This window comes from Lissotriton vulgaris, chromosome 6 (assembly GCF_964263255.1).
Source record: "Lissotriton vulgaris chromosome 6, aLisVul1.2, whole genome shotgun sequence".
NCBI lineage: Eukaryota > Metazoa > Chordata > Amphibia > Caudata > Salamandridae > Lissotriton > Lissotriton vulgaris.
In genome coordinates this window covers 125086460-125110864 of record NC_141694.1, presented here as the reverse complement: position 1 = coordinate 125110864, position 24405 = coordinate 125086460, and the positions used below count along the sequence as shown (strand labels likewise).

General features: G+C 49.1%; 1 protein-coding gene across 1 annotated transcript in view; it reads right to left on the bottom strand.

Annotated features, from left to right (window-relative positions):
• The window catches only part of PLB1 (phospholipase B1), a 604804-nt gene that overhangs the window by 71763 nt on the left and 508636 nt on the right, over positions 1 to 24405 (bottom strand). Inside the window, exon 50 of the mRNA XM_086926127.1 lies at positions 8337 to 8417. Within this exon, the coding sequence (XP_086782253.1) occupies positions 8337 to 8417 (81 nt within the window). The remainder of the gene's footprint in view (positions 1 to 8336; positions 8418 to 24405) is intronic.

Sequence of the window (24405 nt, the reverse complement as noted above, 5' to 3'; positions counted from 1 at the left end):
GAAACGGGTCTGCATGGGTGCTCACTCGCAGCTCATGAACAGCGCACGAGGAATTTCTTGAATTGTGGCAGTGACATTGAAAGGTCTGGGGCCCACTGGAGGGCTGTCAAAATTGTTTATAAGCAGATTTTAATAGTGACAAGTGCACGGACCCTAAAGGAGGGGCTGAACTACAACTACCAGTATGCCTCACTGGAGAGTAGCATACAAATTGGATAAATGACGGTTGCTGTTCTCTTCGTCACTTGCTACCTGCCCCATGAAGAAGAGGCATGTTTGCCTTGAAACGCGTTGAGAACTGAAAAATACCAGCATTGATGTGTATCTGCCGAAATAAAAGGGTTTGTTAACCTTCTTGTGCGGAGTGGCATCCTTACGATCGAGGAACTTTGGTTTGTCATGTCACGCGGCAGCCTCAGCCGCGGAGGATGCACCGCCCGGTGTAACGGAAACGGGTCTGCATGGGTGCTCACTCGCAGCTCATGAACAGCGCACGAGGAATTTCTTGAATTGTGGCAGTGACATTGAAAGGTCTGGGGCCCACTGGAGGGCTGTCAAAATTGTTTATAAGCAGATTTTAATAGTGACAAGTGCACGGACCCTAAAGGAGGGGCTGAACTACAACTACCAGTATGCCTCACTGGAGAGTAGCATACAAATTGGATAAATGACGGTTGCTGTTCTCTTCGTCACTTGCTACCTGCCCCATGAAGAAGAGGCATGTTTGCCTTGAAACGCGTTGGGAACTGAAAAATACCAGCATTGATGTGTATCTGACGAAATAAAAGGGTTTGTTAACCTTCTTGTGCGGAGTGGCGTCCTTACGATCGAGGAACTTTGGTTTGTCATGTCACGCGGCAGCCTCAGCCGCGGAGGATGCACCGCCCGGTGTAACGGAAACGGGTCTGCATGGGTGCTCACTCGCAGCTCATGAACAGCGCACGAGGAATTTCTTGAATTGTGGCAGTGACATTGAAAGGTCTGGGGCCCACTGGAGGGCTGTCAAAATTGTTTATAAGCAGATTTTAATAGTGACAAGTGCACGGACCCTAAAGGAGGGGCTGAACTACAACTACCAGTATGCCTCACTGGAGAGTAGCATACAAATTGGATAAAGGACGGTTGCTGTTCTCTTCGTCACTTGCTACCTGCCCCATGAAGAAGAGGCATGTTTGCCTTGAAACGCGTTGGGAACTGAAAAAATACCAGCATTGATGTGTATCTGCCGAAATAAAAGGGTTTGTTAACCTTCTTGTGCGGAGTGGTGTCCTTACGATCGAGGAACTTTGGTTTGTCATGTCACGCGGCAGCCTCAGCCGCGGAGGATGCACCGCCCGGTGTAACGGAAACGGGTCTGCATGGGTGCTCACTCGCAGCTCATGAACAGCGCAAGAGGAATTTCTTGAATTGTGGCAGTGACATTGAAAGGTCTGGGGCCCACTGGAGGGCTGTCAAAATTGTTTATAAGCAGATTTTAATAGTGACAAGTGCACGGACCCTAAAGGAGGGGCTGAACTACAACTACCAGTATGCCTCACTGGAGAGTAGCATACAAATTGGATAAATGACGGTTGCTGTTCTCTTCGTCACTTGCTACCTACCCCATGAAGAAGAGGCATGTTTGCCTTGAAACGCGTTGGGAACTGAAAAATACCAGCATTGATGTGTATCTGCCGAAATAAAAGGGTTTGTTAACCTTCTTGTACGGAGTGGCGTCCTTACGATCGAGGAACTTTGGTTTGTCATGTCACGCGGCAGCCTCAGCCGCGGAGGATGCACCGCCCGGTGTAACGGAAACGGGTCTGCATGGGTGCTCACTCGCAGCTCATGAACAGCGCACGAGGAATTTCTTGAATTGTGGCAGTGACATTGAAAGGTCTGGGGCCCACTGGAGTGCTGTCAAAATTGTTTATAAGCAGATTTTAATAGTGACAAGTGCACGGACCCTAAAGGAGGGGCTGAACTACAACTACCAGTATGCCTCACTGGAGAGTAGCATACAAATTGGATAAATGACGGTTGCTGTTCTCTTCGTCACTTGCTACCTGCCCCATGAAGAAGAGGCATGTTTGCCTTGAAACGCGTTGGGAACTGAAAAATACCAGCATTGATGTGTATCTGCCGAAATAAAAGGGTTTGTTAACCTTCTTGTGCGGAGTGGCGTCCTTACGATCGAGGAACTTTGGTTTGTGATATATATATATATATATATATATATATGTGTGTGTGTGTGTGTTAAAAAAATATTTTAAGTTACATTAATTATTTCTTAATTTGTCGTTTATTTGAGTATTTAAAATATGTTTATATTAATTTAATTTAATGTTATATTACTTTTAAGTTACTTTTAACATATTTAAAAAAATCGATATTTTGACATTCTATATTTTTTACACTCGATATTTTGGAGTCGATATTTTTGTACTTACCTGTTTGAAGATAGGAAGTCGATATTCTGTCAGTCGATATTTTATCCTCGATATTTTGGTATCTCGATATTATGTCAATCGATGTTCTGTCAGTGATCCATCCCACAGATAGGCAGCAACACCACTATGGTCTTAGGAAATTGGCCCCAATTAAACAAGTTTGGCCAGATGGACGCGCATTCCCAAAACACCCATCTGTTCTCACAGATCTAGGTTGGCTTTTCCTACCTTAGCATCAAGACACCCAGCTCCATGGTAATTGTGGGCCCCAGAAAATGGCACACAGTCATTTGACTAATCAATCTCAGGCAAGTATCACAGCATACCTTTGGCTGCAAATTAGATGCACCTGGCTGTAGCACTGTCCGACACTGGGGTGTCCTGCTAAAATGTAAATATGGAATGAAATGGTTTTCTTTGAGTCTCAAACCTCACCCTGTTGGCTCACACTGTCGAATGTCCCCATTGTGGAAGAAGACTTCCACACTGTAATTCAATTCATTCATTGATCATTTTATTTGTTATCATTTGGTTGCGGTTCATATCATCTTTCTTTTTTCATTTAAATGATTGTTGGCATTTTCATTGTCATGTCAAACATTGTCATCTCGGTGTATCCAATGCATTTCGGGCATGCAAATATGCCCTTCATCAGGGACAACGACACTGTCAGAAATAATAACTATGGTCAAAAATACGTACAATGTTGTGATATATATAGACAGTCACATTGTGATGAAAAACGCAATTAAAAAAGGTTTAGGTGAGGTAAGTGAATATCTGGTAAAACGTGATGACCTACATTGCATGCACTGTGTCTAAACGATAAATGTGGGTGATAACCGCAGAAGAACCGACTACCAGCAAAGTAACTGAAACTAGTCCTTTTTTAGACCAAGGCCAAGCACAAAAAGGAGACCCAGGAGAGGGTCCGGCAAAGGACAAAGAAAGGGACCCACCGAACACAAGAAGTACAACCATGACCTCCAAAGAGAAGGAGAAGGAGAAGAAAACCAAAAAGAACCAACCACAAAACACTTAGTCATCAACATCAGTGACCATTACTTTAATCCTTATGAATTGGGCTTACTACAAAAAGGAACATCGTTTATACCGACCACTACATCTGACAATCTGGAACTTGAAGTTAGTTTTTTTAAACTAATGCGAAAACTCAAGTTGCGACATTTCTTTGACAATGTACTACCGGAGAGACCACCACAAGAAAAAGATCAACTAGTAGGGTTAAGACCACATAGTACCTTCCAAGCTCCAACCAGTCATAAGACTCTGGATCTATTTGAAAATTTAGTAAAACAAGATATAAAGAAAATCAAACATGTAAAACCGAAAAACAGAAACATCACACAAAAAGATCTTGATACCTTACACAAATTGGCAAGGAATGACAAAGTAACATATACTAAAGCGGATAAAGGTGGCCCCATCGTCATCATGAATACAGAAATGTACAACCGAAAGGTTAAAGAACATATTTCAGACGACAAAACATATTGCAAACTGGACAGAAATCCTACATTGGAATACGCAAAAACACTAAAAAGCATCATTGAAAGTTCATTACAACAGGGTATCATTCTAGAAAGAACAAAAAACTTTTTACTTACTTCTGATCCAAAAAGTCCTACACTAAGAATGCAACCCAAAATACACAAAAACATCAATGACCCACCAATGCGACCAATCGTATCTACGAGAGGGAGCTTGCATGAACCAGTTGGTCAACTCATTGACCGGTACTTTCAACCTATAGTACAGTCCATGCGTACGTATGTCAAAGACACATCTCAATTTTTACAAATTCTTCAACAACTTCAATTGGATCCAACACAAAAAGTAATACTATGTACAGCTGACGTTTGCAGCTTATATACTAGTATCCCCCATGACATGGGCATCGAAGCGATGGAAGCGGCCCTGTTGAATTCAGAATTAGATCATGATTTTCAAACCTTCTTGATGGAACTGATGTATTTTACTTTATACCATAGCTATTTTAAAGTTGAAGAAGCATGGTATCAACAATTGTCAGGCATGGCCATGGGCAATTCAGCAGCCCCTGTGTATGCGAACATTTTCATGCAGTGGTATGAAAACCGACACATATTCTCCAACAATGAATGGACGAAAAACTTAAAACTACTGATCAGATATATCGACGACTACTTTATCGTATGGACAAACACACAAGAAAAACTACAGATGGAATTAACTAAATTCAACGAACATGACCAAAGAATACAACTTACATGGACCATGTCAGATACGTCTGTGAATTTTCTAGATGTTAGGGTAACCATAACAACTGAGGGATTTGTGACTGACTTATACGTCAAACCAACAGACCGTAACAACATGTTGTTATATTCAAGTTTTCATCAACCTACCCTAATCAAAAACCTACCATTCTCACAGATGGCTAGAGTCAAACGAATCACTTCAGACAAAGACACACTTAACATCAGACTAGATGAAATGGTAAATAAGTTCACATCCAGAGGTTACCCCCAATCTCTATTAGACGAATCCAAAAAGAAGATTGACCAAATTGAAAGAAAACAGTTATTAACCAGCAAAACCAAAGCAGAACAGACAAGAACAGTTGTAGTATCCAAATACTCTACTGCGAGCAAGAAATACAAACAGGCAATAATGAAACATTGGACAATTCTCAATATGGAACCTGATTTTAACCAATCCTTTAGGGAACCTCCAATTTTTGCATTTACAAGAGCTAAGAACTTAGGAGAAATTCCAGAAAGTTCTGGACAACACATCATTCACAGGAACAAAACCTTGTTTAAACTGTGGGAATTGTAATAGTGTGATTCGAGGCAACACAATCAGCCATCCCTCCAAAGGTTACCCAATAAAACTGAGAGTGAATGCGACCTGTGAATCGAGCAATTTAATTTATGGAATCAGATGCCCATGTGGCAAGATTTACGTGGGGAAAACCGAGAGACGCATCAAAGTGCGGTTAACGGAACACAGATCCAACATACGACTAAAGAATACTAAATCAGCATTATCGCTGCATTTCACAGAAGAAAGTCATAATGTGTCGCAAATTAAATTCATAATCCTGGAAACAGTTCAAAAAATTGAAGGGAGAAACAACAACAAACACCTACTGATGAGAGAGAACTATTGGATACAAAAATTGTCTACCCAGAAACCAATGGGGTTAAATGATAGAATTGAATTTGCATGTTACCTATAAAATTTATATCAATTGCTCTTATTAGACTGTATCCTGTGTATACTGTGTGCTGTTCACATATCCAACAGACACTTACATTCACACATTACCTTCATCCCCATTAACTTTACCTATGGCTCACTACACTAATCCCCACAACACCAATGCGAACCACATTGGTTCGAATCCCGACTTTTTCCTATATTTTTTTGTGAGGGAATATATATATATATTTTTTTAGAAAGCTCGTGTTTTTTTCCTCAAATATCACTGTCAACTTAGTGAAATATTTTGTTCTGGCCAGAACACCATATTAAACGTGCATATTCAGTTTTGCACGCGATCACCGGTGAATTTTCGTTTTCATAGTCTTTTTTCTATGAGTGTGACGCGTCATTCGTCACATGACCGGAACCTTCTTTGAAAACAACACAAACGCGGCTGATCCATGTACCAGCTCGGACTTCCGAGAGGACCCGCGTGGAACCGGCATTCTCACTGCACAGAAGGTTAGTTACTGAGACGGTTGTCTCTGGCAGCGCGAATTTTAGATTAGATACGGACATGGTGCACAGATACTAGAACCTGGTTCTTTTATTTTTGATTCTTTACAGGTTTCCTCTACCACTGGAAATCCTAGACATGTGAGTCTGTACAAGCCCTTATCACCCACATTTATCGTTTAGACACAGTGCATGCAATGTAGGTCATCACGTTTTACCAGATATTCACTTACCTCACCTAAAGCTTTTTTAATTGCGTTTTTCATCACAATGTGACTGTCTATATATATCACAACATTGTACGTATTTTTGACCATAGTTATTATTTCTGACAGTGTCGTTGTCCCTGATGAAGGGCATATTTGCATGCCCGAAATGCATTGGATACACCGAGATGACAATGTTTGACATGACAATGAAAATGCCAACAATCATTTAAATGAAAAAAGAAAGATGATATGAACCGCAACCAAATGATAACAAATAAAATGATCAATGAATGAATTGAATTACAGTGTGGAAGTCTTCTTACCAGATGGAGACAATGTATTGAGTGCCTATGAAGGGATGGTTCTAGAGTACCTTTAGATCCACAACTTTGACATTATATTGAATACCGTTGGACCCTCGGTATTACCTTCTAGTGCACCAACTAAAGTAAGGAACTGAGAGAAAAGAGAATATAAGCAGTAGCAGTGCATTCATCCCATCCCAAACACCCATTGTGGAAGAGTCATGGAGCCTGGTAGGCTTGAACCATTCCCGTTATATGGTGTTCCCCACCTCAGGTGTTAACACTCCTAGTAATTCATGGTTTGTTTATTGTGCCTTTTGCAGTATGTATTTGTTTAATTGTATGTAATGTTTAACATATTAAAGATACACTGTTAGCATGAACATCAATTCACCAAAACGCCAGGGACAGCGTAAGTGACACCACACGCCCTCTGACCTTCAATTTCATTCACATATGCGTACACATACACACATATTCACACTTACACATACTGTCATACACAAACTCACACTCACGGCAAGCTCGCTCACAACATACATTTCAAAGCATTTTTATTTATACTTACCTTAACTGCCAGGTGATATCATACTCCAACTAATTGTAGTCAATTTTTCTTACACTACTAGTGAATTACTTATTCACTATCAGTGTAATAAAAAAATTAGAGAAAACGAAGCAAGAAGAGCCCCAACTGACATCAAAAAATAACGAGCTGCCCCTGTGTTCCTGTCACTGATGTTGTCCCCTGTAAGGTCAGGGGTCGCAAAGGCAGTGCCAGGGGTCACAAGGGGCAAGTTGGGGGTTGCAGCTACGACTCCTGGTAACTCCTAAATGACATCCATGATTGTTAGTTCAAAATGTGACTCATCTCTGAATATAACCTGAAAATCCCAACACACCAGTTACTGCAAGACCCACAGTTCGAGTTACCAAAATCCCAATAGTGGTTTCAGTGACATCATACACCCTTCGACCTCCCAATGGAATCACAGGTTTCAGAGACGCTTTTAAGAACGGGCCAAATGGGCTCTGGCCCAGGGCCCCAGCCTTTCAGGGAGCCCCTGATAGAGCCAGCGCTGTTCTGCAGAGGGTATTGCCCTGATGACCTTGAACAGTTCTTAAACAGGTTGTTTAAATACTGTTTCATTTTAATGTATTTTTAGTGAGAGTCTATTACAGATATTATGCAGAGAATGTTGTGTTTATGCTTCTTGCAACAACGATAAAAAGGTTTCTTTTAGATCAAAACAGGATCTCGTGTATGAGAAATGGGAGATTGTCACAGAAATTATTTGCAGTTTAATTGGTGAGCTGATGTTGTGTTAGTCACAATATTAACACGTCACTATCCCTGAATATTAGATGTAACAACTGTATTATTTTATTTGGACGAGTATTCCTATGCAATGCCAATGCCAATGACCTGGCCAAAAGGGCATGAAAGAGCTAAAACAGGATAATAAATTCAAATATGATCAGAATGCGGGAACCACATCCTCTTAGTGGGCGTGACAGAAAGTAAGCATTGCTTACGGAGCGCCTGCCAACTTCTGGGACCTGCAACCACTTCCAGGACTCCTGGGGTCCACTTGGCGCCCTTCATAAACACCCATTCAGCATGAACGCCCAATAGAGAATGCATCCTTCTTGGTATAAGAACTTACCCTATCCAGGCAGTACTGGCATAAGTCATTCCCTCCAATGAAAAGAGTGATCAGTTTCCAGTCCTGCTGAAAGTTGATGTCCTGAGAGAACAAAGAAAGAAAATAGCTGATCATGTCACTGAGCAAGATACCAATGCAAATTAGTTTCAGGGAAAGAGATCTGAAGACTCTTTATTCGCCTAATTAAAAACATTATAATTGGAATAACATAACATTAGCATGGCTGAATGAGCACACTGAGAAGAGAGAGCATTGGGTCAGTCAGAGGACGGTAATTACTGCAGTCAAGGTTTCTTCACTGTCTTGTGGAATTTAATGCTCAGCATCTACTCATTGTGTAGGAAGACACATAACAGCGAGTAGTTCATGTTTTAACAAAAACTAAAAATATAGAACTTCAGAGTGATGATCCCATGTCTTTAAGAGCAGCAGAAGAATATCGCATATAGGTATTCCACCATCATATTGACTCCGGAATATCGCATACAGGTATGCAATCAATCAATCAATAACAGCATTTATATAGCGCGCTACTCAGCCGGAGGGTCTCAAGGCGCTTGGGGAGGGCGGGTCCGCTACTGCTCGAACAGCCAGGTCTTGAGCTGCTTCCTGAAGGCGTGGTGGTCTTGGGTCAGGCGGAGGTGGGTCGGGAGGGAGTTCCACGTCTTGGCGGCGAGGTAGAAGGATCTTCCTCCTGTGGTGGCTCTTCGGATGCGGTGGACGGCGGCGAGGGCGTGGTTGGTTGATCGAAGCTGGCGTGTGGGAGTGTAGAAGTTGAGGCGGCTGTTGAGGTATCTTGGGCCTTGGTTGTGTAGGGCTTTGTGTGCGTGGGTGAGGAGTCGGAACATGATTCTCTTGTTGACCGGGAGCAAGTGCAGGTCTCTCAGGTGTCTGGAGATGTCGCTGTGTCAGGGAATGTCCAGGATGAGTCTTGCTGAGGCGTTCTGGATTCGCTGGAGTCTCTTCTGGAGTCTGGCAGTGGTTCCGGCGTAGAGGGAGTTGCCGTGGTCCAGTCGGCTGGTGACGAGGGCCTGGGTGACCGTCTTCCTGGTCTCGGTGGGGATCCAACGGAAGATCTTACGTAGCATGCGCAGGATGTTGAAGCATGACGAGAAGACGGAGTTGAGTTGTCTGGTCATGGAGAGAGAGGAGTCCAGGATGAAGCCCAGGTTGCGTGCGTGGTCTGATGGTTTGGGTGCGCTGCCCAGGGCGGGGGGCCACCAGGAGTTGTCCCAGGTGGGGGGCGAAGATCCCAGGATGAGAACTTCCGTCTTGTCTGAGTTCAGTTTCAGGCGGCTGTTCTTCATCCACTCGGCTACGTCATTCATCCCCTCGTGTAGGCTGGCTCTGGCGGTGGCGGGGTCGTTGGTGAGGGAGAGGATCAGCTGGGTGTCGTCGGCGTAGGAGATGATGTTGAGGTTGTGTTGGTGTGCGATGGCCGCAAGGGAGCTCATGTAGACATTGAAGAGGGTGGGGCTGAGCGAGGAGCCTTGAGGAACGCCGCAGATGACTTCGGTGGCTTCTGATCTGAAGGGGGGGAGGCGGACTCTCTGAGTCCTTCCGGCGAGCAAGGAGATGATCCAATCTAGTGCCTTCCCTTGGATTCCGGCGTTGCTGAGGCGCTGCTCTAGGTTGCGGTGGCAGACAGTGTCGAAAGCCGCGGAAAGGTCCAGGAGGATGAGGACCGCTGTTTTCCCGTTGTCGAGCAGGGTTCGGATGTCATCAGTGGCAGCGATGAGGGCGGTCTCGGTGCTGTGGTTGGCCCGGAAGCCGGACTGCGAGTGGTCGAGGGATCCATTCGTCTCGAGGAAGGCTGCCAGCTGCTTGTTGACGGTCTTCTCGATGACTTTGGCCGGAAACGAGAGGAGCGAGATGGGGCGGTAGTTTGGTGGGGTCCGCTGAAGGTTTCTTCAGTAGAGCGCTGAGTTCGGCATGCTTCCAGGTCTCCGGGAAGGTCGCTGTGTCGAAGGAGGTGTTGATGATGTCTGGCAGGTGGGGTGCGTTGACGGAGTCGGCCTTGTTGAAGACGTGGTGAGGGCAGGGGTCGGTTGGAGATCCGGAGTGGATGGAGTTCATCGTGCGTAAGGTTTCCTCTGTGTTGATCAGGGTCCAGGCGCGGAGGGTGGGGGTGGGGGGTGCAGGTGCTGTTGTGGGGTGCGTCGGCTCTGTGCTGAAGCTGTTGTGTATGTCCGCGATCTTGTTGTGGAAGTAGGAGGCGAGGGAGTTGCAGAGGTCTTGTGATGGGGTGATGTCGTTGTTTCCGGTGCTGGGGATGGAGAGCTCTTTGACGATGTTGAAGAGTTCCTTGCTGTTGTGGGCGTTGTTGTCCAGTCGTTCCTTGAATGCGGTTTTCTTGGTGGTGTGGATCAGTTGGTGGTGTTTTCGAGTGGCGAGCTTGAGGGTGGTCATGTTGTCTGGTGTTGGGTCTCTGCGCGAGGCTCTCTCGAGGGCTCGGCAGTTCCTCTTGGAGCTCTTGAGTTCGTCGGTGAACCATGGTGCTTTCTTACTGCCGGGTCAGCTGGGCGGGGTCCTCAGTGGGGCGAGGTCGTCTGCGCAGTTGCTGATCCACTTCGTGAGGTTGTTGGCGGCCTGGCTGGGGTTCGCTGAGCTTGCGGGGGGGTCTTGGCTCAGGGAAGCGGCGAGCTGGTCGGCTGTGATCTTGTTTCATCTTCTGCGTGCAACCTGTTGCTGGTGGTGGTGTATCGTGTTCTTTTTGTAGCTGAAGTGGACGCAGCTGTGGTCCGTCCAGTGGAGTCCGGTGGCGTGGCTGAAGGAGATGTCCTTGCTGGAGGAGAAGACGGGGTCGAGTGTGTGTCCGGCGTAGTTTGTGGGGGTGGTCACCAGCTGCTTGAGACCGAGGGTGGCGAGGTTGTCCAGCAGGGTGGTGGTGTTGCGGTCGTTGTTGTTCTCCAGGTGGAAGTTAAGGTCCCCGAGGAGGATGTAGTCAGCGGAGGGGAGAGCGTGCGGGCTGATGAAATCGGCGATGTCTTCGCTGAATTGTGTGCGTGGTCCCGGGGGTCTGTAGATGAGGGTGCCTCTGAGGGTGGTCTTGGGGTTGGTGTGGATCTGGAAGTGCAGGTGTTCGGCGGTTGTGAGGGTGTCGTCGGAGTTGCTCGTGATGCGGATGGTGTTCCTGTGGATGATGGCGATGCCTCCTCCGGTCTGGTTGCCGCGGTCCCTACGGATGATCTTGTAACCGCCTGGGATGGCTTTGGCGATGTCGGGCGCTGAGGATGCGTTCATCCATGTTTCCGTGAGGAAGGCGACGTCTGGTGATGTTGTGTCGAGGAGGTTCCAAAGCTCAACGGCGTGTCTGTGGACGGAGTGGGTGTTGAGCAGGATGCACTTCAGGTGGTTGCTGCTGGTTCTCGGCTTGGTGGGTGTGGGTGCGGTGCAGGTCCGGATGCAGGAAAACTTGCAGGAGTGGCAGCAGAAGGGTCCGTGGGTGCGCCTCGGAGTGGCTCGGTAGCATCCAGGGATCCCGCCGGTGTTGAGTGCGATGAGTTTGGTGGCGTCGTAGGTCAGTCGGGTCGTCTTCTGTCGGTGGGGGCCAGGGGTCCTGGCACTGGGCGCGGTCCAGGCGCGGACGGGCGCAGACGGGCTTACCTTTGGCGCGCCTTCGGCGCACAATATTTACAAAAAGGGGTGGTGAGGGACAGAGTCTCTGAATTAAACAGAATACTCTCACCCAGTCAAGAGATCAGGGCTAGATCCAACACCGTTTTTTAGCTCACTGCACCATCCCAGTTTCAGAACCTGACTGTATGCAAATTAGTCTGTTCCTGTCCCAGTGCATGATGGGAACAGGGCAAACCAAACTACAAAAGCCAATTCTTACACTGGGAAGGAAACAAGCTACCGGGGACCGGTTTCTGGCATTTCAGCCGTCTTCGGCCCGGCTTGCTTGAATCCTGATGGTGCAATGAGCAAGGGACTCACATCTGAGTATACCCTTCCACGCTTAGGGTGGACAAAAATATTTACAAAAAGGGGTGGTGAGGGACAGAGTCTCTGAATTAAACAGAATACTCTCACCCAGTCAAGAGATCAGGGCTAGATCCAACACCGTTTTTTAGCTCACTGCACCATCCCAGTTTCAGAACCTGACTGTATGCAAATTAGTCTGTTCCTGTCCCAGTGCATGATGGGAACAGGGCAAACCAAACTTCAAAAGCCAATTCTTACACTGGGAAGGAAACAAGCTACCAGGGACCGGTTTCTGGCATTTCAGCCGTCTTCGGCCCGGCTTGCTTGAATCCTGATGGTGCAATGAGCAAGGGACTCACATCTGAGTATACCCTTCCACGCTTAGGGTGGACAAAAATATTTACAAAAAGGGGTGGTGAGGGACAGAGTCTCTGAATTAAACAGAATACTCTCACCCAGTCAAGAGATCAGGGCTAGATCCAACACCGTTTTTTAGCTCACTGCACCATCCCAGTTTCAGAACCTGACTGTATGCAAATTAGTCTGTTCCTGTCCCAGTGCATGATGGGAACAGGGCAAACCAAACTACAAAAGCCAATTCTTACACTGGGAAGGAAACAAGCTACCGGGGACCGGTTTCTGGCATTTCAGCCGTCTTCGGCCCGGCTTGCTTGAATCCTGATGGTGCAATGAGCAAGGGACTCACATCTGAGTATACCCTTCCACGCTTAGGGTGGACAAAAATATTTACAAAAAGGGGTGGTGAGGGACAGAGTCTCTGAATTAAACAGAATACTCTCACCCAGTCAAGAGATCAGGGCTAGATCCAACACCGTTTTTTAGCTCACTGCACCATCCCAGTTTCAGAACCTGACTGTATGCAAATTAGTCTGTTCCTGTCCCAGTGCATGATGGGAACAGGGCAAACCAAACTACAAAAGCCAATTCTTACACTGGGAAGGAAACAAGCTACCGGGGACCGGTTTCTGGCATTTCAGCCGTCTTCGGCCCGGCTTGCTTGAATCCTGATGGTGCAATGAGCAAGGGACTCACATCTGAGTATACCCTTCCACGCTTAGGGTGGACAAAAATATTTACAAAAAGGGGTGGTGAGGGACAGAGTCTCTGAATTAAACAGAATACTCTCACCCAGTCAAGAGATCAGGGCTAGATCCAACACCGTTTTTTAGCTCACTGCACCATCCCAGTTTCAGAACCTGACTGTATGCAAATTAGTCTGTTCCTGTCCCAGTGCATGATGGGAACAGTGCAAACCAAACTACAAAAGCCAATTCTTACACTGGGAAGGAAACAAGCTACCGGGGACCGGTTTCTGGCATTTCAGCCGTCTTCGGCCCGGCTTGCTTGAATCCTGATGGTGCAATGAGCAAGGGACTCACATCTGAGTATACCCTTCCACGCTTAGGGTGGACAAAAATATTTACAAAAAGGGGTGGTGAGGGACAGAGTCTCTGAATTAAACAGAATACTCTCACCCAGTCAAGAGATCAGGGCTAGATCCAACACCGTTTTTTAGCTCACTGCACCATCCCAGTTTCAGAACCTGACTGTATGCAAATTAGTCTGTTCCTGTCCCAGTGCATGATGGGAACAGGGCAAACCAAACTACAAAAGCCAATTCTTACACTGGGAAGGAAACAAGCTACCGGGGACCGGTTTCTGGCATTTCAGCCGTCTTCGGCGCACCCGCTGCGCGTCAACGCTGCGGTACGCACAGTCGCCATTTATGGCCAAGTGTGAGGGAGGGAGGAGCAGCTGGGAGGCGGGAGCGGGGAGGGCACAGAAGGAAAAGGGGGCATGGCCGCACGCAGGCGGCGGGAAGCGGTGAGCGGGGCGGGGGGCACAGGGATATGCAACCATCATATCGACTCCAGAATATGGCATACAGGTATTCCACCATCATATTGACTCCAGAATATGGCATACAGGTATTCCACCATCATATCGACTCCAGAATATGGCATACAGGTATTCCACCATCATATCGACTCCAGAATATGGCATACAGGTATTCCACCACCATATCCACTCCAGAATATTGTATACAGGTATTCCACCATTATATCAACTCCAGAATATCGCATACAGTTATTCCACCCTCATATCGACTCCAGAATATGGCAAACAGGTATTCCTCCACCATATCCACCCCAGAATATGGTATACAGGTATTCCTCCACCATATCCACTCCAGAATACGGCATTCAGGTATTCCACCACCATATCCACTCCAGAATATTGCATACAGGTATTCCACCATTATATCAACTCCAGAATATCGCATACAGTTATTCCACCCTCATACCGACTCCAGAATATGGCAAAAAGGTATTCCTCCACCATATCCACTCCAGAATATGGCATACAGGTATTCCACCACCATATCGACTCCAGAATATGGCATACAGGTATTCCACCATTATATCAACCCCAGAATATTGTACTACCACAATACTATAGTAGAATATCAAAAATGTACCGAAATATCGACACAATAGGCATATATAGGCAAGCATAGGTTTACTTTACTTAACTTAGCCTATGAAGCTTGAAGATAATCCTCTTCAAGATACGTAGGTGTGGAGTTAAAATATGTTATCTGTATTTGTATGGAGCATTATCACCGGCGAGGGTATCCTGGTGCTGAGCAAGTGTGTGTGCCGTCTGCTTCCTATGGTAGGTTGGTTAATTGAAAATCCTGGCCATCTGATTCTTGCAGAATTCCAGACCACAGGAGGTGGGGATCTGATGTGGAGTAGGAGACGAATTATAATTCTATACTTATCAATATGCACTTACTTTCTGGATTCTTTGACTACAATATTTTGGTTGCACAATATTTCGATATACAACCAAGGTACAGAATTAGAAGTGGATAGATGCAAACACACATACATACATACATACATACATACATAAGGAGGTTGCGAGAGGTTCCAAGTAACATCAAATTGATAACAAGAGCAGAGCAAGAGTTTTCTACAATATCACTTGGAAACTCTAAGTCGGAAAGTTCAAAGCTATTGACAAATGTCCATCTAGAATTTAATTTTGCTTATGGTGGTCCCCTAAATTGACTACCCATACAAAGCAGATTCCATTGATCAGCTGCACGGGTGTAAAGGAGTCATGGGAGACTCTTGCAGAACAGGCATCTCCCCAGCGGTCTGTATCTATGGACGAAAACCATAGACAACAGATATTTTACATTACTCCTAAAGTGCTGAGAAGACCATGCAAGTAGGCGAGCAGCCTGCTTTCCATGAGCTAATAACTTTTAGTTAGTAACATTTTATGTTTGCCTTGCGGGTGGGCAGGTCTGCTCTGCTCTCTGAGCAGGGCAAGGGGGGAGTGGTGTGCACACTCTTGAGTGTAGGCCGCCCAAATCAGTCATGCGCACTTTGCCCTTCTCCCTGCATGGAAAACATGCCCACCCCATAAGCTCGGCACCGTTCCGACCAATCACCACTCTGCATGCAGCATTGTGATTGGCTATGAGGTGGGAGCCTGGCTTCCAGTTCCTGTTGGAGGCAAAAGAGAAGGAGCCGAGAAGACACTTCTTCCTGCGTGACCCCCCCCTGCCTGGCCACCAATCCCGCGCCCGGCCCCTCACCCGCGAGCCATGCCGTCCGCAACTGGTTTTCTGCATGTTGTGTCAAATAGGTCCTTGGAATTTAGGGATTTTGCTGTGGAAGTGAAAGGAGAATGTGTCAATACATTGAAACATTTTCCTTGCAGGCAAAACACACTGAAGTAAAAATGTCTGGATGTGTTTTCCCTGTGGTGAAATCTTCAGTAGTATTCAGAGGTAGGGTGGTCACCTTACTCCATGTCATCTTGGGCACTGTTTCTAGTCCTGGACTTTCATATGAGAACCTAATGCATTCTGGGTGTTGTAGTCATGATTTGTTTCCATGGAACTAATTAGACTCAAATACTTGGTCAAAAATATTTGTTGTTAAATACCAAGGAGTTGAAACCGTTTCCGTCATGACGTGGATTGAGGTGGGCTTCTTACACAGAGGAGGGAAGGTTTTAGAACCCTTTCATGTTTTCTGACTTTATATTGGAGTAGCGCCCCCAGCCCAAATTTTTTTGTGCATTGTGGTACTTGTAGTCCTACACTTCTAAAGGGATAAACATGACTAAGATTACCAGAATGCATAGAGAAACACTTTAATTGATGAGTTACTCTTGCACTGGATCGGGAAACATGAGATATTGGTTCGTGACCTCCTTCATTACATACCCACAGTCACTGATCATGCCACATATTTTTTATCTGCACCCTTCCTTCCACCTCCCCAACTATCCTTTTGAGTCCACTCTTTAGGCCCATAGAGGCAGTGGTTGCTCTTCTAGGCAATATTTTGAAGCTTAACTTGATGTTCCTCGCCAAATTCGACTGCCTGCGGTTGCTACATGACTCCATGTCACTTAGACATTGAGATAGGATATTTCAAGTCCTGGCTTTTATTTAGGAAACTAGTGCATTCTGGTAGTTGTGGTCTTTTTTTAGCTTCAATGGCACCGAAAGGACTAACGCACTTGGAAAATATTAATTGTTAAAGGCGCTAGCCCAGGACCGGCTCTGTGTACACAGTGACATGGAACCCTACTATTGACATTCACTGCAGTAACTAAGTACTTCAGTCGGAAACATTTAACGGAAATGTCCAGAAAAAAACGTAATAGTGCAAATTAAACGGTTCTCATAAACACATACCTGCCACAGAGTCAGTGATCTGACACAGAATGTGCTATCAACATAACTCACGCATAAAACAATTAAAACAAGGCGGGTCCCTCAGTAGCCACTAAGAGCCTGAGCCGGTCTGCTGAGCAGGGGCCGAAGTCTATTAACAATGCTGCATGCAATACGGCCGGGGTCAGAGAGTGCGGGGTGGGGTCAAAGGTATGGCTAAAACACCTAAATATCCTGTAAGGTTTTTTTTGGGTCTTTAACTTTCAGGCAGTTACAAATAGAATAAGGTGCAGCTTAAATGAAAAATAAATATGAGTTAAGGTAACCAGTGAACCAGTGGTGGTGCGCACCACAGAGGAGCGGGGGCAAATGAGCGTGTCAGCAAAGCGAACGTGTTGATTATAAACACATGTTCATAATTTGCGCGTAACAGACACCAATGGGAAGTGGGCAGAGCAAAGGCGGGACATGCGCCCGCCTTTGCCCAATTGCGTGCTGTATTTTTTTGAAAAACGCACGCAAAAGCCAATTGCAGCCGACAAAAACAAAAGACATGCATGAGCGTGTGGTCAGCTTTTTGAAGCCCGTACATGAGATCTTGCACTGCGCACTGCACCGCTAAACGCAAGACCTAAAAACAGCCACAGGCGTAAAGCAACTATCTTTATGTAACTTGCCTTTTAACTATAGAATGATCTCCAACACCTGTATGCCGTGCACATAGCACCTATTCACAAGTATGTACAGGTGTAAATGAGAGTGCCCCAACCACCAGCAAAAGGAAGAAGGGAAAAATATTTTTTATATAGAGCTTAATACTACAGTTTTGCCATTTCCAAGGGACGTAACTAAAGAGGCTACAGTTGCCTAACTGTAAAATACTCAACCTTTTGATCCTGGTACAGTGAAATATTGGGCTGGCCCTGTCATGCCTTGTTGTGACACCAGGTCATACAGAGAAATCACAATGCACTTACAATGCCTTGTTGCTTGAATATGAACTGGTGCCCACAGAGGCATCTCTGGACTGGTACTGTTTATAGGAGGTGTGGGTTAATAAGTGTTCAGTCAGTTGCCAAGCACCTAGATGCCATGCATGCCAACAGTACCTTGCATGCTAGGATTCATGAGCCCGTACAGATAAGCATACATGCAAAACTACAAGTCCCAGAATGCAAATTGCTCTTGGTTAAAAAGCCAGGACTGGCTGAAAGTGCAGATATATGCTCAGGGGAGCAGTTCTGTAGCTCTAGTTTCGCCCCTTAGAGAAGTGTGTATTGTGTGTGCTGACCTAGACATCAGCAGATCCCGAGATGCTGTGTCCAAAAGCTATGTGTGTGATTGTGCCCTGAGGAAACTTCAGACCACACCTCACATATTCCTGTTCAATTCAATTCCTCCGCCTGGTTCATCACGTCCAAGAACGCAGACACACGCTGCCAACTAAGATCTCACGTTTCCCAGTTCCATTGGAGGGCAGCTCGTCCACACCAGTTTATTTAGCTTTGCATTTTTGGAATAGCAATTCTGTTTAGTCCATTATAAAAGGATAACTAGAAGTCCCAGCATGCAAAGCAAATCAAGGCCTTGATGAGCTGCTCAAGCATAGAGCTGGGAATAGAGACCATTCTTTTAAAAAGCTATCAAAATTACAAGTCAAATAGAAACTCTGTGCTGTTTAAAACACGCAAAAAATGTAATTGAAGTATCCTTTTTGCTTCATTTACGTTCAAAGCTGTCACGAATTTACTGTAACTGAGGTTGAGTTGGATATGTGAACCATCTAAGCATACAATTAAGGCTTAGTGACAGGGGGGGTGTTAGACGGGACCTGGAGGGTCGGCCGAGGACAAGGGGAGAGGTCTCCGGGGAGAGCCGTCTCCAGCGATCGTACAGACAAGTAACTTCCCCCCCACAGAATAGGCACCACACAAGGATAAGAGGTAACGTTCTTTATAAGTAATCTCGAAGTACGGTAGAGTGGTACAAGGAGGTCTGGACTCAGGGGTCCCCTCGATTCTAGTCTCTTGGATGGGAAAGGGGTAGCGGGACAGTCTTACTACCAATCGGGTAGTTACGATGAGATGATGGGTAGCTCACAATCCTCGAGCTCGGCGTTCTTGGAGGACGGGTTGCGGCAGCGCCAGCAGATCCCGGAGTGGTCGAAGGTGGCAACAGTCCGCGGCAGCGCCTGCAGGTCCCGACGAAGATGGTAGTCACAACGGGTCGCGGCAGCGCCAGCAGGTCCCAACGAAGATGGTAGTTACAACGGGTCGCGGCAGCGCCAGCAGGTCCCAACGAAGATGGTAGATTGCAGAAGGCCGCGGCAGCGCCAGCGGCAGGACGACAGGTTCACAAGGCAGGGCTGCGGCAGCGCCAGCAGTCCGTCAAGGATGAGTTCTTCTCGGTGTCTCTCGACTCCAGGATACAACTGTCTTCCTGCTCTGGAGCTGCCCCAGTTATAGGTCTGGCGCCCTTTGATGTCCGGACCCTCGCACTTGGAGGTCGGGATGTCCGGGATGAGGGAGTCCAGACACCCAGCAGGGGGGTGGAGCCAGCGCCCGGGGAAGCTGGAGGCGATCGGCACCTGGCGGGGGAGAGCCATCGACACTTCTTTCTCCATTGACCTGCCAAGTGGTCCGTTCACCTCCTGGGTGGATGGTGGTGCCGGGCTGTCGGGGCCTGGCCAGGCCCAGGGTTGGGGTCGAGCTGAGGCCACGCGGCCTCGTGGTGCAGTGTCCAAGATGGCGGCCGGGCCGGGCAATGGTGCTGGCGGTGGGCCGGGCCGGTAATACAGAGATGTCCGGGAGCAGGGGTCCCGTAGGGGACGGGTTGCGAGTCGCATCGTGGGTAGCACCTGGAGAGCCGGTGCCCGGGCCCTGTCGTGCGGGGAGGGAGCGAGCCCTTCATGTGGCCTGTCCAACATGCGTCCCCCCCAGCTGAAGGCGGGGAGAGTCACCCATCTTCTTGGGGACTTTCCTCGTCGAGGCGGAAAAAGCGTGACAGGCCATCCGCGTTGGCGTGATCCTGGCCAGGGCGGTGCTCCACAGTGAAGTCCATCCCCTGCAGGGAGATGGACCATCGCAACAGCTTGGGATTCTCCCCCCGCATCTCCATTAACCATTGCAGGGGGCGATGATCTGTTTGCACCCGAAAGTGGGTACCGAAGAGGTAGGGCCGGAGCTTCTTGAGGGCCCACACTACTGCGAAGGCCTCCCTCTCGATGGTGCTCCAGCGCTGTTCCCGGTCCAGTAGGCGTCTGCTGATGAAGGCTACTGGTTGGTCGACTCCCTCGGGATTCAGTTGGGAGAGGACGGCCCCAATGCCATGGTCGGAGGCATCAGTCTGGACAATGAACTCTCGGCTGTAGTCGGGAGCTTGGAGCACAAGGGCGGTGCACATGGCGGCCTTCAGCTTCTCGAAGGCCGCTTGACAGTCAGGAGTCCAGTTGACTCTTTTTGGTTGGTTCTTGGAGGTAAGTGTCGTGAGGGGCCCCACAATGCTGCCATAGTCCTTCACAAATCGCCGGTAGTATCCGGTGAGCCCCAAGAAGGCTCGGAGCTCGGTTTGGGTGATGGGTGGTTGCCAGGACTGGATGGCAGCGATCTTGAGCTGGAGGGGGGCCACCAGACCGCTCCCCACTTGGTTGTCCGAGGTACGTCACGGACCCCTGGCCAATCTGGCATTTGCTGGCCTTGATTGTGAGGCCGGCCTGTTGGAGGGCCTGCAGGACCTCTCGGAGGTGGTTGAGGTGGTCTGACCAGTGGCGGCTGTATACTGCGATATCGTCCAGGTAGGCGGCGCTGAAGTCTTCGAGGCCCGCCAATACCTGGTTCACCAGTCGCTGGAAAGTGGCGGGAGCATTTTTCATGCCGAATGGCATCACTTTGAATTGGTAGTGGCCATCCGGGGTGGAGAAAGCGGATCGTTCTTGGGCCCTGGGGGTGAGGCCGATCTGCCAGTACCCTGCTGTCAGGTCGAAGATGCTGAGGTAGCGGGCAGCCCCCATGCGGTCGATCAGCTCATCTGCTCGGGGAATGGGGTGAGCGTCGGTTCGGGTGACAGCGTTCAGACCCCGGTAGTCAACACAGAATCGGAGCTCAGGGGTGGTGCCGGGGGTAGCAGCTTTGGGGACCAGTACGACTGGGCTGGCCCAAGGGCTGTCCGAGGGTTCGATGACTCCGAGGGTGAGCATCTTGGAGACTTCGGCTTGGATGCAGGCACGTACCCGATCTGGCACGCGGTATGCCCGATGTTTGATGGGGGGACTGTCCCCCGTGTCCACGTCGTGTAGGCACCAGGGGGTGACCCCTGGGGTGAGGGAAAAGAGAGCTGCGAACTGCAGCAGGAGAGCCCGGCAGTCTTGGCGCTGCTCCGAGGTCAGGGCATCTGACAGCCGGACCCCGTCTACCGAACCATCCTTTTCACGTGTCTTCAGTAGGTCAGGGAGGGGCTCGGAGTCTTCTTCTGTCCCACTGTCAGTAGCCATCAACAGGCTGAGCTCCGAGCGCACAAAGTGAGGCTTGAGTCTGTTAGCGTGGAGGACCCAGAGGGGGTTCCGGGAGGATTCCATGTCGATGAGATAGGTGACGGGGCTCTTGCGCTCGACCACCTTGAAGGGCCCCGTCCACTTATCTTGCAGGGCACAAGGTTCGGTGGGGGACATCACCCACACTTGCTGGCCAGGTACGAACTCTATGGAGGAGGCGTTCCGATCGTACCATTTCTTCATGTCCTCCTGACTGGCTTCAAGATTGGCTTTGGCGATTTCTCGGAACCGCCTGGTCTGATCGCGGAGGGTCAGGAGGTACTTGTAGACGTCTGGAGGGGTCTTCAGGGGGGCCATCTCCCAACCTTCCTTTACTAGGCTGAGGGGCCCTCGGACAGGGTGCCCGTACAGGAGTTCGAAAGGGCTGAAGCCGAGGGACTTCTGAGGGACTTCTCGGTAGGCGAAGAGGAGGCACGGGAGAAGCACATCCCACTGGCGGCGGAGGGGTTCTTCTAACCCCATAACCATTCCCTTGAGTGTACGGTTGAACCGCTCAACCAGTCCGTTCCCCTGTGGGTGATAGGGGGTTGTGAATCGGTAGGTGACCCCGCACTGCTGCCAGAGGGATTTCATGTATTTCGAAATGAAGTTCGTGCCTCTGTCACTGACGACTTCCCAGGGGAAGCCCACTCGGGAGAAAATCCCCATTAAGGCTCGGCCGACCACTGGTGCGGTTACAGTTCGAAGGGGGATGGCCTCGGGATAGCGGGTGGCATGGTCCACCAGTACCAGGATTAAACGATGTCCTTGTGCTGTTCGGGGGTCCAGGGGCCCCACAATGTCTATTCCCACTTTTTCGAACGGGGTGGTAACCACGGGAAAGGGCTGCAGGGGTGCTTTGAGTTTGCGGCCACTCTTCCCGCTGGCCTGACAAGTGGGACAAGACCGGCAGTGGTTGAGCACGTCGTTTCTCATTTTGGGCCAGTAAAAGTGGGTCACCAGGCGGTGATAGGTTTTGTCCTGACCCAAGTGTCCGGCCAGGGGGACATCGTGGGCCAAGTTCAGCAGGAAGTCTCTAAAACGGAGGGGCACCACTAACACTCGACTGGCCCCCAACTCGGCGATTCTCTGTTCACTGTACAATAGATCATTGTCCCAATAGATCCAGTGGGCCCCGGCGGTATCTCCCGTGCTCTGGGCGAGGGCTTGCTGTCGTAGTCCCTCGAGGGAGGGACATGTCTTCTGTTCCTGACGGAATTGCTCCTGTGTGGGTCCCCCTTCTTGACGCCACTGGGCCAGATCTGGGAGATCCTGGGGCTGAACAAGTTCTTCGGGGGTTGGTTCTGGGGGGTCGACGGTGTCGGCGTCCCCCACTGGAGCGATCGGGGGAGGAGGTGCTGGCCATTCTGGTTCTTCTGGTCGGGGGATGGTGCGGGCCGCCATGGACCGGGTGGTTACGCACGCCCAGTCCGGAAGGCCCAACATCCCCAGGTGTTCTCTTCTTTCTACGGCGGCCCATGGAGGCAGTCCACGGGGGCATCGTCGCGGACCGTCACCTTCAGCATGCCGGATACTCCTCCCCACTCGAAGGGGACGCAGGCCATCCGACACATGCTCTCTGAATTGTCGGCTGACCGGACGGGGCAGAGAATGTTCGGTATTATTTGCTCGGGGGTCACCAGGTGACAGCGGACGGCCGTCACACTGGCCCCGGTGTCCCGTAGGGCTTCGGCCTTGCGCCCATTGATGCTCACCCACTGACTATACTTTCTGGTGTTGGCGGGTAGGGGAGCCCGCGGGACCATGTCTCTCCCCCCAGGCACGCCAGGACCATGGCGGCCGGCTCCCACTCTTGTTGCTCGTGTTCGTACTCTTCCTGGTCCTCGGAGACCTGCTCTTCTCCGAGGGCGGCGGCTGCTACCTGGCGGGGCCTCGTAGTCTGGTTCTGTGGACAGTTCGGGTCATTGGCGTAGTGACCAACTCGCTGGCATCGGTGACACGTGACATTGGCTCTGAACCCCGGGCGCATCGGGGGGTTGCCCCTGTTGGCCGGGGGCGGGGTGCTGGTGGCAGGAGTGGCCGGGACGGTGTCTTTCCCCCGGCCCTGGCCTCCTCCTCCTCCTCGGGGGCGGTGATGGCCTTGGTTGTTCCTGTTCTGCTCGTTCGGGCCACCCCGGCCCACTCGGGTGCTCTCCCATCGGTCAGCCTCGGCGGCGAGCTGCCGTGGATCAGTCATTTTACTGTCGAGGAGGTGCTGCCTGAGCTCGACAAAGCAGTTATTGGAAAGGTGCTCCCACACAACAAGGTTAAAAAGCTGCTCGTAGGTCGTTACGTTGCTCCCCTTGATCCACCCCTCGAGGGCTCGGCTGAAATAGTTCACATATTCCACCCAAGTGGTACCCGGGATTCAGGTGCATTCGCGGAACCTCTGGCGGTACATTTCGGGTGTCAGCCCATATCGAGTGACGAGGGCGGCCTTCATGTGATCATAGGACGTCATTTGGTGATCCGGGAGCTGTAAGAGGGCATCACGGCCTTCGTTGACGAACCTCCCCCATAGACCAGCTCCCCAGTCGCTTCGATCGATCCGGTGGGAGGACATGGCGATCTCATAGGCCTTGAACCACTGCTGTATGTCGTCGTTTTGGTAGAACTCTCGGACGACGTCTTTGGGAATGTGGACCTTTGCCTCAGAAGTCCCTGGGGTGCGCGGTCGCTCTGGCACCCCCAGGTCCTTGCCCTGCTTACGTAGTTCTATTTCGGCTAGTTTGCGCTCGTGTTCATATGCCAGTCTTTTTTCTTCAAGCTCTCTTTGTCTTTGTTTTTCCTCTTGCTCTTCTCGGAGCCGTAAGTGTTCTAGGTTCAGTTTTTGTTCCGCTAGTTTTAGTTCTCCATCCATTTTGAGCCGTGCCAACTCTAATTCATGT